The 15303-nt window shown below is 41.3% G+C and overlaps 1 protein-coding gene across 1 annotated transcript; it reads right to left on the bottom strand.

Annotated features, from left to right (window-relative positions):
* Positions 1 to 13493: 13493 nt before the first annotated feature.
* LOC149182057 (uncharacterized) lies at positions 13494 to 14606 on the bottom strand. Its single transcript, XM_089416727.1, has one exon. It carries the CDS (start codon positions 14524 to 14526, stop codon positions 13843 to 13845), a length of 684 nt encoding a protein of 227 aa, XP_089272853.1. The 5' UTR covers positions 14527 to 14606; the 3' UTR covers positions 13494 to 13842.
* Between the last annotated feature and the right edge of the window lie 697 nt (positions 14607 to 15303).

Below are 15303 nucleotides of genomic sequence, written 5' to 3'. Positions count from 1 at the left end.
GTTTCTACAGGAACACAGCTCTACAGGAAGGTGAAGTCTTCACGTAAGAAAAGGTGGCAGAAAAAAGGTAACCCTGAAACTCCTTCCGCAATTGGCTTTCAAAGGTGGCAAGGTCATTATTCACAGTCTGGTCATAAAAAAATATTGGATTGCCGTGCCTATACTATCGCTTCTACAGGATAGCAGTATAATTAGACTGTGGTCTGTGAATTCATTGCATGCTCTGTCTATAAGACCGAATTTCCTTTGTATCTACCGCCTTTGGTCAAAACCACTGTGTTCATCATGCCTGGTGGGTTTATCAGGCGAGAGCCCACTGATTCAAATACATTAAGGAGAAACCCGGCAGTGGTTGAGCTCTTCACTAGAGCACAATGGATGCCTTTTTGTGATAAACTACAGGGCTACGATGATGAAGTAGCCGAGGAATTCTTGCAGGCATTGAAGCCTAAATCCCAGACACTGGCCACAGTAAGCTTCAGAGGTCTCAGCCTCCAACTCACCCCAGAGCATATAAGTCGAATCACAGAACTGCCCATGGGTCTGCCGTGGGATAAAGAAGAGCGGAAGCAGAGCCAGCAAGCAAAGAAGGAGTTCTTCCCACCTGAGGAAGAATTCTCTGAGGATAAAAACGGGGTGAGGAGGACCAGCCTATCACCACCATGGAACGAAGTCAGTTTGCACATTATGAAATATATTACTTGTGAAGGCCGGTTCAGTATCGTGTATGCATATCACTTCTGGCTCCTCACTGAGTTAAGGCACGGAATTGACCTTCCTGTAGAGCAAAAACTAAGCATCCCTTATTATCTCCTGCAGTCCCTAATGGAGTGTGCTACAAAGCTAAGACAGGGCATCCCTGATCAGATAGCCCATCATGGGTTAATAAAATTGCTTGTGGAGGATGCACTGCACTCATATAAAGTTCCCCTCTCCTGGGAGTCATTTAGGAATCTAACACGAGATGGGGACATTAAAATGTTGATCGAAGATAGTGGCTCCTCCAGCACTGAAGACAAGGAAGCGGTGGCTGAGGAAAAGAAGGCTGAAGAAAAAGCTGACTCCCCCATCCTGTCAGCAAGAGAAATAAGGTCAAAAAGCAGAAGAGACAAAGTTGGGGCAGGCCATGTCAGCCCAATTACCTCTTCAGCACTCACAAGCAAACAAAAGGATCAAACCCCTGCAGCAAAGCAAGTAAAAGTAAAGACACCTACCACTACAGGAAAGGAGAAGCGAGCCTCTACAGGAAGCCCGAAGATCAGTGAGAAGCAGGCTTCTACAGGAAGCCCAAAAGCAAAGACCAAGGCTTCTACAGGAAGCCCGATAACAGCTTCTACAGGAAGCACAAAAGTGCAAAAACAGGCTTCTACAGGAAGCCATGCAAAACCAAAATCTGAGAAGCAGAAGGTGGATGTTTTAGCCAGAGAGGCAGCGGCTGTATTAGCTGGCCTCAGTACGCCACCTAAGCCAAAAGGAAAGAGGAAGAGGGACCCTCCTCTCTACTTCAAAGCACGGAGAAGTGTTCGGATAAAAACAGGGAAACCACAGCAGCAGTCCAGCAGCCCAATTGTCATTGAGGACACCCCTGCTTCTCCCAAAGAAAAATCCCCCTCAAAGGTCACAGTTACCTACGAAAAGGGAAGCCCGAAGAAGAGCACATGGCAAGACCGAGTGGACCTGTTGGACAAGAAAACCAGGCTACAGGAAGCTGAAAACGTCCTACAGGATACCTTGGCTCGACTACAGGAAACCGAACAAAGAGAAGAAGGAGGACCCTCATCACCAAGGGCGGATGAGGCAGAACTACCTGAAGAAACAGCAAGAGAAAATATACCCGAACCTAGCCCTTCACCCAATCTGAATTCATATTATACCTTCTTAGAGGCGGGCAAGGTCATCCCACAAAAATTTATTGTAACCCTATTCTTTGAATTAGAGAAAGAAAGAGTCTGCTCCCATACATGGATGCAAATTGCCAAATCAAAGGGGGTGGGGGACATAGGCCCTCTACAAGATCAGCTCAGGGAGGTCAGGAGCGAGTTCACCATGGCCAAACATGTGGCTAGTTGCCAGCAGGCACTTCTACAGGAAGAAAACCAGAAGTTAAGGTTGCAGCTACAAGAACTCAAGGCAGGGGCAGAAACATCCTCCAAGGGCATCACAAATGAATAAGAAGGCAAGAAGGAGCTGACCACCAATCTTGAAGGGCCAAAGACACTTCTACAGGAAGAAGAACAGCAGATAAGAATTGAAGTGCAAGCCTTAAAGGAACAGCTGCAACAAAAGGAAACACAATTGGCTTGCATGGCCAGTTGGGCCATGGAGGCCCTGTAGTGCAGACATCCTGCAAATTCTTATGGGTTGTACTTAAAGGATTAGTGGCTACAGTTCCAGATAAACACACTAGCACAAAGAGGTATTGAGCAAATCAATAACCCACAGCAATTTGTTGAAATATGCAATACTAGCTCAGCAGAGGACAAAGCCAAGCTAGCAGAATTCTACATCCACAATCTAGTTTTGCCCAATGAGGTCTCTTGGGATCCCAATATCGCCTTGGGCGATCTGCAGTTGATGGCTGAATCATGAGGATCAGAGAGCCACTGAAGAAAAATCGGTCATGAGCCGAGAAGTGAGTGAGCCACTGTACATTCGGGCAGAACCAGAGGATCCGGTTGCCCTCATCTCAGCCCGCCAACAGTTATCCAATGATCCCACAGCTTCCTTGAAATTTATGGACCAGCAAGCCCAAGCAATAGCCCACTTTGAAGACATGGACAGATTATTGGGAGAAACTGCTTCCCAGGCTTGTGCATGTAGGTGGCATGCCTTGGCACATAGTGTGAAGATCCGGGAATACCATACCTCGACCAGAATGAGGGAAGCATTGGCAAGAGTGGACCTTTACAAGAAATCCGTGCAAAGACTTCAGGCCAGCTGGATTGGCCTTAAACTCAGCCCTCCATTGCTGCTAGGATTGGTTGAAGGAAGTACAGGAAAGGATGACCAGGCACAATGGGAAAAAGTGGAAAACACAACAGGGTTTCATATCGACCAAGAAGACATCACCACAGAAGCTTGGGATGTAAGGGGAGTAGTGAAAGCCATGAAGGATGAGGATCTTGACTATGTTTCTCAAGGATGAGCAAATGGTTCAGCTGGGGGGTGATGATGAGCCCCAATTTTGGTACAATTTGGGCTCATTTTGGCCTATTCTACTTGCTCAAACCATTCATTTTTTACTGCTTATGCATGCATTTCTTAGTTTATTCATGTTGTTTGTAGGAAGAAGGGTAGGCACTCTATCTACGTGACTAATGCATTGTGATTCCAGGTTTTGGCATTAAAAGGGAGCAAAAGACAACGAAAAAGGAGACAAGGAGACAATGAGGTGGCACTGCTGACTTTTAGGAGAGGATGTCCACGGTCTTGGGGACATTCCTCGTGATTCCCACCAAGAACTTCGAGCTCCAATCCATCTCTCCCCTTAGAAGCTTAGAACAGCCAGCTATTCTACAGGAACACAGTTATGACCGTCCTACAGGATCAGCAGTTAAACTCTAGTTGGACAGCCGAGCTCCTAAAATCAAGGACACTTGTTGGATCATCGTTTTTGTATAAGTGTAGAGGCCTTAGCCTTGGATAGGTTGTTGAAACTCTCGTATTGCTATTGTAATTTTCGAGCACAGCTCAGTTTTTGTTCCTTTTTGTAAGCCAATTTGGCATGACATTAGATTATGAATAAAGAAGGCAGATTCTGATCTAGTTCTGAGTTTTCTTAAGGAGACTATAGCTCTCAGGTTAGGGCCCAACCTGAGAGCCATAGATCCCCTCTGCTGTAGTGTTGTTTCCATTTCATTTCAGCACTTTGAGCTTTTCATTTGCACATGCAATTCGAATTACAGGTTGTTAAGTTGGTCTTTTTCATGAGTTAGATAGGAGTTGCTTATGGTGAATTTGTTTCGACTTACTTAGCGTAGCAGAGGATAGATATAATCGATTGGAGCTCCAACAAAAAGGTTGTTAAGGCTCACTGCCACCTCATATGGGATTGGAGTGAAGTCCATGACTAACCACCAAAAATACGCATTTCTTTATTCCATGATTGCTGCAAACACAGTCACGTTATGTTAGATGCTGTCACATGATTCACACCTGCACCACACTCCTTTACCACGGCTTCATGCACATTCTCCTTCGCGTTTAGATTGCTGTTCATTGAATTTACAAGCACAGGTAGTTTAGGGTGATGCATCTTCGGTTTGGTGATAGTCACAAGCATTTGTTCCATTTACACTGCTTTCTCTCGTTCCATTACTTCGTCCTCCATCTTGATCACGCATGCAAACACATCTTTGACCCCTGCTCTACTCTGTCATCTCCCAAAGTCTTCCACTCCTCACGTACTTCCATTCTCTAGCCCTTTCGTTGACATAGCCCTTTACCTTCCAACCTACTCCCTACACTCACTTCCCATCCTATTCTTCCACTTCTACAGCCATCACCAGCCTCATTCCTACCTTACACATCTCCCTCTACCATTTCATCATCCCTCCATCACGCCAAACACTCACGGTAGGTCATCCTGTAGCCATTTGTAGACATCCTGTAGAAACCAGAGTATCCTGTAGGATCCCCTGCAGCCATCCTGTAGGAGGCCACTCTCTCGGTTGCTGAGCATTTGAATGCGAGGAACCTCTGTGGATGGATGTTAAGGATCCCTAGGGACCTCTCCTAGCCTTCCCAACCTGTCCCACGCTTTCCTTCCTTCTCCATCCCATCTGCACAATCAAACCCTAGTTAGCACAAAATCACAATCATTCCACACACTTAAGGGAAAAATACAAAAACATATCTTTCATGATGCAAGTAGTTTAGATCCATGCATTTGCACTTATTAGAGGTAACAACAGCATTGGTAGAAGTTTCATTCACATGTTTTTCATTGTAGAGGTTAGACTAGTTAAATTAGGGTTTCCTAGGTTTACATGCTTTGATTTGCTTTCAGTCCATTTTGTCAAGTAGAGTAGTTTTCCTTTGAGAATAGCTTTCGTCCATCAATTAGCAAGCTTCTTCTGAGAGCCTATAGAAGTTGGCTTGAGCCCTAGCGGACTTGTGCCAGCTGACCAAGTGACAGCTACGACAAGAGCTAGTACTTGTGCATACAGCACCGTCGCTTCCAAGTTTGTACGAACTATCGGGTTGATAAAATGAGAGACAGGAAGCTCCAGGAGTTGTAGCATTATTTCTACAATACTGGAGCTCACCACCGAGCAACCCTCTTCCACTGGACCCCAATTACGCTGCACTATGGAGTATCAAACCTCAGTGACCCTGGTCTGCTACATGAAACTCCGTAGTGTTTAAGTTTATCCTTCAGGTCAGATGCACTGTGCAATCCTAGAGGTGAGCAGCCTATCTACCTCCCAAAATTGTGCAGAAATTGTCTCCCTGTCCAACTAAACAATGCATTTCTCAAGCAGAATCATCAACCCATAGGAATCCTACACTGCTCTGACACCTGGGTTTTTGTTTTTCCCAAAAATTGTGCAAACATGCCCAGGTGGTCACTTGTTACCTTGCTCTGCCCTGCCTCTAGAAATTGTGTAGACATGTCTAGCAGTTCCCCTGCTTCTTGTCCTGCACTCTTCCCAGAAATTGTACAGTAATGTTCAACAGGTCCCTCTATAGCCCTGCTCTATCTTTCCCCTAGAAATTGCGGAGTAATAACCAACAATCCCTCTACAACCCTACTCTGTCCTCCCTTTATAAACTGTGGAGGACTGCCCGAAAGTCCCTTTGCAGCCCTGCTCTATCTTCCCTTAGAAAACCACATAGAGGTGTCTCCCTTCCAGGTCCTTCCTTGCAACTGACACTAGTGAATTTCACTATGCAATCCTGCCTGCCAGTGGTCACAACGCAATTTTTCCCAACAGTGCAGGTTGTCCTCTCAAAATGCCTCATTCCACCCTGAGCTGTGCTCTGCACTATCTCAGTGAGTTGTCCTCCCTCCCTGTCACCTAAAACACAAGAACAATGAATCATGATAAGACTATGAAATTTTGGATTTCCTGTCGTCCTGTCATGAGTGATTGCATGAACAAGTACATAGGTAGATCATAGTGAGATGACAAATGGGATGAAGAAGTGCACATGCTAGAAGTCTTTCTTGTAGCTAGATGAATGTACCAAACATATTAAGAAACAAGCCAAAGGAACACATGTATTGAACCATCAAGAAAGACCAAGACCATTGAAGACCCCGCAACACTATGCCATGCGGAGGAAAACACAAAGCACACCAAGAGTACATCCATCAGTCTGGAGTGTTGCAGCTTGACATGTACACCACAATCAGCTAGTACATGTCAGCAATTCCATGTCGAGTTGTGTCATGAGTTGTCTCGGCCAAATCACCATTATGGGCCATATCCTTTGTAATTTAATGTAATGTAAATTGAATTCCAATGGACACATAGAAAAGTTGAAGAGTAATGTTATTTGAAAAGTCACGGGAATTTAAATAGTCATGAGGGTAGTCCAAGTGTCACAAGGGTCAAGCATCACCCTTGGCTATATATACCTCTTCCATTGTATGAGAAAGGACTCTTCACCTTGGCTCCTCCCACATATCCTTGAGAGCCTTTAGTCTGTTATTTGAGGAGTGATGAGTGGCTCCAATGTCCCACTACTAGGTCTAGTGATGTCTTGTGTACAAATGTGTCTTCAGAATTTTGCTTAATTCAGAAGCCTATTTCAGGTTAGTACATTTTCACACATGTTTTTTAGATGTTTGTAAGACTACTCTTTAAAAATTTGTAATGCTTATTTTCTTAACTTGTACTAGATAGTTGAACTACTTTAGTTATTTTAGTACTTACATTGTTGAAGATGTGTTGTATTGTTTGTCACTATTGTCTCATCCGTGTGGACTACTCCGCAGGATATTATATAGACCATTCTTGTTCTACCTGGTTATAATGACCGCCACCCTCATGTGGACTACTTTGTTGGATGGTGTACATGTTTTCCCTTGCAATTTGGTTCTAACGAATACCGCATCCACTGTGGACTACTCCGATGGATGCTGGGCAGACCCATGTTGTTTGCGTGTGTGTCTCTCCCTAGGTGGTACTACTACCTCTCATCTAGAGGCTCACTTTTACCCTCTCCTTTACTATAAGGGAACCCATACACATGTTACATTACACACTCACTAGGAATACCGACCTCACTTTTTGAAGTTACAATCATAACACTCTAATGTTCCGAACAACAAGATCTAATGCAAATCTGTAAGATAATGGCAACCGGGCCATCGTACCGGATGGGACTCTACACCAAACAGTGTGAGGTCTAGTTGGGACTTCATACCGTGGAGATCCACTTTGTTGGTGGGTCCAACACCGTCAACAGTTAACAAAAAGTAAAAAGAATTAAATAATAAAGAATTAAATTAAGAGAAATATTAAATTTAGTAAAACTTAAAATAAAGAAATAAAAAGTGACCTATTGACACATGGAACGTGTGCATGCAGACCCCTTCGCATTTTTGTTCTATTTAATAGATGATGAGGAAGATGAGATTCATCATTCCTTCATCCATTCTCTTGGGAAAAAAGTGTTGTGAGACAAAGGATTCCCTCACCGTAGTACGTTGATTGAGGGCTAGAGGGTGGCTAGGTGTAGAAAGATTATGTTCAACTGAGCCTACAGTTGGGTGGAGAGTTGTCCCCAAAAACTTTGTTGTGAATAGTGAAATTAAAATAGAATTAAACTCTAAAGGTACAAGTAAGGAATATCATTAGTACAGGTAAGTCATCTCTACTTGTGTTTTAGAGATTCTATGTTAAATATTTGAATAGTTGTGGGTTGATTAATAATCACATAAATTGATGTAATTATTTGTATCTTTTAATTTTGGGGTTGTTACAGGCAAGCCAAGAGGGTTTTTGCATGATTATGGTCTGTTGTACATGAAAGTAAGTGAAGACTAAAATCTTTTTTTGTAATGGAAGTTTCTTGAAGTTTATAATTGAAGGTGGGAATCAATGAGGTTATTCTTATATTTGGAATACTAATGCACATTGTATTGGGAATAGTAGTGCATAGTGCACATTGTATTTGGAATACTAATGCACATTGTACATTGATGTTTATGTAACTTTGTGACATTATACTATGACATTATGTTGTGGAATATCTATATATTTGGATGATTGTAAATTTACAAAGTAGAAGTGAAGTGAATTAATCAAGCATTATACTTGGGTTAAGATTACATGTTAACTCTGCAAATTTAATATATATGTATATATAACTCATGTCAGAAGTGTAAGTGCTAGAGTCATAATTCAAGTGTAAGTAGTTGTTACTTGGTCAATCCATTATAAGGAACCAAGCTAGTGTCGCACGTCCATAGGCCTCGATTCACCTTAACTTGAGGGACGCTCTACGGGCATGATAGTTGGTGTCAGAGTGAGACTTCATGATGATGCTCATAGAGTATAATACATGAATCCACAAGGTAAGAGGATGGAGGCCTTGGAATAATGTGTTGAGCAGTTGATGGGTTCCATTAAGGGATATGTAGAAAGAGCTAGTAAGACAGGGGAAAACGTTGATTTCACATGAGGAATGTTTCTTCAAGTTGTTGTTGAACTCGATAGTGTTGTTTTTTATGTTGATTGATGACATGATATGGATTTAAAAAATTGAGTTAGTTGGAGGAGAAGGTTGATAGTCTTAATTTTGAGGAAGGAAGTCAACCATAGTCCATCTAGTGCTTCAATAAGGGTGAAGGTGAAAGAATTAGAATCATATGATCACACAAGAAGTAAGAAATTTCTTGGAAACTTTTGTTGGGATGTGGTGCAATACTTGGATCAATTGGGAGAGCACTTGGATGAGGTCAAGGTGAGGCTTACTGCCTCATTCTTAATAGGGACTGAAAAGCTATGTTGGAGAAGAAGGGTCGAGTAGGTTGTGTCGGGTCAAATGCAAGATTACCTTACAACATGACTAAAGCTGAAGTAATCGTTGTATTCTTATTTTGGACTCCGGGATCAGAATTGCAATGTAAGGAGAAAGTTGAAGTTTTTGAGGTAGATATGAAGTGTACATGCTTACATTTGGGAGAATTGAAGTCTTATGTTAGAGATTCCATTTATGGCTGAGAAGGATAGATTATTTGAATTCATAATATGTCTTCAACCTTAGGCTTAGAAAAAATTGAAGAGACAAAATGTGTAGACACTTGAGGAAGCTATAGTTGCTACATACAAGATTTTGGATGTCCATGCAATAGAAATACTAGAAGGCAAGGAGCGTAATGCGAAGAAGAAGAAGTCATATAAGGATAAAGGGAAATATTTGAAAGAGGATGGATCGAAGAAGAGTTGTAAGAAGGAGGGGATTATCTTTCATGTTGGTTATGCAGAGAGGATTACATGGTGAAGAATTGTTTGTTGAAGCAAGAGGTGGAAACTATATAGTAAGTTGGAAAGAAAAATATAACATGGAAGATTTCTAATGTATATGTGGGATTGATGCATGTTTTTAGTGCATCTTCTTTGAAGGAGGCCACTCCTAAAAATTATCTGAATCATACTAAGTTGAACTATGTTAAGATTGAAGTGAATTTAAGTCAATCAATGGCTATGGTAGATAGAAAGGCTACTCATAACTTTATAAGGGAAGAAGTGGCTAGGAGAATGGGCTTGCATATTGTTCCAGTCTTTGCATCTTTCATAGTGAATTTTGAGGCTATGAGAATTGTTGGAGAAGTTTGTGGCGTTCTAGTAGAAATTGGTAGCTGGAAAGGAAAGGTTTCCTTGATGATTATTAGGATGGGCGGATATGAGATTGTATTGGGCACCAATTTTATGGTTGGAAAAATAATTGTACTAGAACCTCATATGGGGAGATTGTTCATTCTTTTAGGGGAGGAATTGGTGGTTGTTTTAATTTTTGGAGACATGGTAAATGGATGTAGGATGACAACAATCCATATGGAGGGATGGCAGTCTCATAGTGAGATTTGTGAGATATTGGGTCGCATATAGTCCACAATGATGCAACATTCAAGGATGATGGTTGACTTGGTATATGGGATTATGAAGATGTCAAAGAGACCTCAAATGGTTGATGTTGATACTTCCATGCTAAAGTGTGAGATGGTCGATGATTATACTTCTACATCTAATGATGGTAGGGAAGTCAAGTATGTAGATGATGTTGAGGGTGTTAATCCCTCGATTTTAAGCATGTGTAAAAGCCTAGACCAAGATGATGGATATTGTGGGATTACATATGTGGGTCAAGTTCAAGATGATGAACCATGGCATAAACATATCAGTAGAAATTCTGAGGAGTCTAGTGATACCGAGGAGACAAATGATTTCCCTAATGATCCAGTGTTTTAGATGTTAATTGAGGAGAGTGAGGGTAGGATTGGTTCCTATCCCCTTTTGTTGAGGTACATATCATACAAATATGGAGGGTTCATTCCATACAAAGGTGGATCAATTATAGGATAGAGAAGCACATCTTGAGTGAGGAGAGATGGAGGATACAAAATTTGGATAAGTAGTCCAAAAGACTACCCTACTTCATATTCTTATGGAGCTTATGGATAAGGGATCACTATTAGTTTCTCATCATGGTGAGTCCGGATATGAAGGACATTCCATGTAGGGTAGTTCATGAAGATGAGAAGGAGTAGAATGAGGATGAGATTTGTTGACATGAGGATGTGATGGCGAGTATACAGGTTCGAGTGCATGAATTCTTGTGGATTTGAACTATGATTAAATTATCTAACTAATCAGTCGATGAAATGAGAGGACACAACACATGACATATTTACATGAAGTTTCATGGAGTTTCATAGGATGTAGGTTGGTAGACGAGATTCTTCCTTTTTGATTAATGAGACAGTGCCACGAGGATGTTTCTCAAGATGAAAAGGACAACATTATTGCAATATTTGGTGATGGATAAATTGTTGAAAAGGTAGGTTGTTGAGGATGACAACATATTTAGAGTTGGGGAGGATGTAATACCCTCATGGATGCATTCCCGAGTTACTATAGATTAGGTTCTTTGTGTTACAAAGGTGGAATGAAATCACAACATTTGTGATGTTAGAAGTGGAATTTTGGGGTTTCACTAAGGCTTTGTCACATTTTGCGATAAAGAGAAGTCATGCACAGAATGGACCAAAACTTTGATGCATGAGTGGAACATGAGATGAGTAAGGTCGACTAGAAAAAGGCTTGTGAGTTAGGCGACTGAATGAAGGCGTATAAGATGGGAAATTGAAAAAAGGTGTCCAAAATGGGTGATGGAATGAGGTCATATGAGACAAGCACATGAGTAGAGTGTGTTGGCTCGGGAACTTGAGTGGGATGATGTCAACCTGATCGAGATGAAGTGGAACAAGTTAGAGGGATGAGGTCATCGAAGGTTGGCTCAATCGAGCCGATGCATTGGTTGGAGCGATGCACCCCTCTGCCTACCTCATGACACACACACACACACACACACACATACATGACATTTGGAACGAATGGAAGAATAAGTGAATGGAAAAACAAAATAAAGTGGGGATTGAAGACATAACTGAATGGAGAATTGAAACAAATGAACAAGATATGAGAATCGAGATAGAACAAGAGTCACGAATGAATGAGCTCATCAATTGAGTGAGATGACTATTGGAATGGAGTGAGTTTAGGTGAGGGTTTTGGTATAATTTCTAGTTGTGATAGGTCTTGTACGAGCTAGGAGAGGCAAGTCATTTGTGTGGGTAGCTTGAGACTCTAGCACGACTTGTCTTAAGGGTGCACAAATAGATAGGTAGATTGAGTCATTCAGAATCGCTAAGGGGCCATGGCCCGCCTGTGTTCGAGCTACATTTAATAATTTGAGGAATGTGTAAACCACATGGGAAAGTCAAGCATGCTATGCCATGATTATGGTCTATTGTACATGAAAGTAAGAGAATGCTAAAACACTTAAATCTATTGTTGTAAGTAGAAAATTGTTTAAGTTTATTATTGAAGTTGGGAACCATTGAGGTTATCCTTATATTTGCAAAAATATTGCACATTGTACATCAATGTTTATGCAATTTTGTGACATTATATTGTGGCATATGTATTTATGTGGATGATTGTATACTTGTGAAGTAAGTGTGAAGTGAAGTAATCAGGCATTTTCCTTGGGCTAAGGTTGGATGCTCATTATGTAAACATTTGATATCTAACTTGTGACAAAAGTGCAAGTGGTAGAGGCATAGTCCAAGTGCAAGTAGTTGTAAGCCGGTCAAGCCATTACAATCAACCACAATAGTGTCGTGTTCCTAGAGGCCTCGATGCACCTTAACTGAAGGGGCACTTTGGAGGCATGACATTAGACCTTCCATCTATCGTCATCTGTCAATTTCATTTATGTATTTATTTGGCCTTTTTGGTCCTTTGGCTTTGATACTAATCTCTTAGAATAGAGGAGGAAATCACACAATTAGACAATATCACAATAGAATTGTTGTTGTGTAAGTCAAATTAACATTCCTTGAATTGCTTGAGTATAAATGCTTAAATAAAACCAAATAAATGATTATAAATCTACTAAAAAAGTTATAGAGTAAATATGTTTAAAACAATAAATAAATATATACCGGACTAATTATTCTTAAATTTAAGAATCCAATATAATTTTATAAAACTATAATTACAAATTCACGTGACTCATTATTCTTAAATTTGAACTCTACCGAAAATTACTCAACTAAAAAAATTGACACATTCCCCCATTACTTCATAACCTAAGTATGGCATCATAGCTATCACATCATAACTAATTGAAGAAAGATAAAGTCATAAATAATTAACTTAGTGTAAAACAATTATGGTATGTGATTGGTTAAAAAGAAATGTGTTCTGTATACAGAGGCAAAGACTTCATAGGATGACGGGAAATGAAATAATTATGATATGTCATTGGTTAAAAAGAAATGTGTTGTTTACACAGAGCCAAAGACTTCTTAGCATGACAGGAAATGATAGGGAAAGAGGCGGGTAAGGAGAGTAACATATATCTGTGTGTTTTCATAAGGATAAACGGATCCCATATTTTTATATGGATAAACGAATATGACATTCATCTATTTAAATGATGAGACCTTTAATTGCCTTTTATAAATTTATGGTTTGATTTCTTAGGGTTTAAGGGAGAATATTGTTGAAGATTCACAAAACACCGATCCACGCATCACAATTGACCTTACTTTACCATTTTTAGTATATGAGCATTTCAATGGTGAGGTCTTGGATTATAAGTGTTTTATTTATTTTTTCCATTACAATATATCAAGATGTTAAAGCTACCTTCAACCGTTAAATCTTACTAGTTAATGCTCCTACCACCAGATGACTAAAATTTAACTTGGATGAAGAATGTCATCATTCAACGATAAACAACCAAAGAAATGGCAAGGCAAATAGATATTCCATTTCATCAACCTGCAGAACAAGGTGTTTGTGACATAAGTTATATATATAGAGGCCAGACCTGAAATAACCTATAGATCGTCAAAGGCCCACAACAAAGCACAATGTTGAAATTTGCATGAGCAGAGTTACAAACAACCAGCCTAAGGAGAAATAACGAAAGTATAATCGGGAAGGGGAACGAGATCGCAGGATAGAGAGATATTCCAGTGTAGCAAAAAGACATACAAGTCCTATGGACATCGAACAGGTTGCCGGACAAGAACCCCGGCCGTGTATCAGCAAACTCAAATATAGGATATACATGACTGAACAACATTAGGCGTCTTTAAGGAGTTTCTTTAAAATAACCATTCTCAGCAACATATTCTGCGTTGCCAATGCCAGAGCCCGCTCCGTAGCCGTTACCGTTATGAGAACCAGTGAAATAACCACTACCATAAGCTGAACGGTAGGGGCCATTGCTTTCAGTCCGGCCGGCATGGCCGGAGGCGTACTGGTCACCACCTTGAGCGTAGCCGCCATTGTAGCCATGCCAGTCGGCCCCGGAACCAGAGTCAGAGCCGGAACCATAAGCCTCAGCACGGTAGCCAGCGCCGGCAGCATAACCGGCGCCCTTGCCAGAACTCTCTTTGTATCCGGCGCCCGCGTCGTTCCCGACACCGTTCTGTGAAAAATACTCAGCAGCTCTACCCGAACCGGAACGATAGCCGCTCCCGGCTCGTCCGTCCCCGGAACTGAAGCGCGAAACGTCGCTATCGCCATATACATAACCATTACCATTTCCCTGGCCTCGGTATGAACCATAGCCATTACCCGAACCGGCTCCGTAAGAATTATCTGCACCGCTGTTGGTGTAACCTTCTCCATAGCCAGCGTTATTTGATCCACCGTTGGGGTTGTCGTAGGCAGGCTCTTTGTTAAAGAATCTGCCCTCTCTCGCCTCCGTGCTCCATACAAACAGGCCTAGGGAAAACACATATAAGCACAGAACATTAGTAATAGGCGCCATTATCGATTATATCTTCGATTTTAAGCTCAGTCACAACTAGATGAGCTCTTGAGCAGATGAGATCGCGGGCTGGAGAGAAGTAAATATTTCATATTTATAGCCTGAAACTTGTTCCCGCCATTATGGTCTAGGCGGTGAAATGTTAGTTAGATTCTCTACATAGCGCGACCCCACATGGTTGTGGGTCTGCCTTGCCCAACCTGCCCCAAGTTGATTTTGATTCATTTTTCCTGAACACATATCTCACATGGTGTCAAATTTTATCCTTTCAACTTCACTCGCTACATGATGTGAATGTGGGGAAGAGTTTCAGGGTAGAGGCCTTGACATTCCAACCATTTGGCCCACAGAGAGGGTTTAGTCAAACACCCAACCTGGCAAATTCCATGATCATACGCACTTATGTCTTATCATGGGTCTTCACTGATGGTGCTTGGGCATACACAGAAATCACTTTTTCTGTCCCCATGTACGCTTCATGACCTTTTATCTTATTTTGATGGTAAGTAGTGGACACCAGCTGCTGCGCGCTGCCTTTGATTTCGCTGCTATAGTAGTCACGCGGATCTTCATTTTACTAACTTTGGATCCTCGGTGGAATTTTTCTTCATTATCAACTAATAGTCACTGTGGATTGAAAATATTTGAATGTTTTAGGTTGTTGTTCAAATGCGGCGCCTTTATTTGAATGTGGACTGTTCGATTTTATGATAAAGGAAAAGCTTCTTAAAAGCATAGGAAAAGCCATCAATATTTGAATGTTTTAGTTAAAGATTC

This window comes from Pinus tabuliformis, chromosome 3_2 (genome assembly GCF_031772625.1).
Source record: "Pinus tabuliformis cultivar Carrire ecotype Pingquan chromosome 3_2, CPIR1, whole genome shotgun sequence".
NCBI classification, from domain to species: domain Eukaryota; kingdom Viridiplantae; phylum Streptophyta; class Pinopsida; order Pinales; family Pinaceae; genus Pinus; species Pinus tabuliformis.
Note: the sequence above shows the minus strand (reverse complement) of the source record. Positions and strands in the feature narration are given on the sequence as shown.

Excerpts from the sequence above, each read along its gene's own strand:
- LOC149182057 (XM_089416727.1), bottom strand. The coding sequence starts at position 14,526 with ATGGCGCCTATTACTAATGTTCTGTGCTTATATGTGTTTTCCCTAGGC.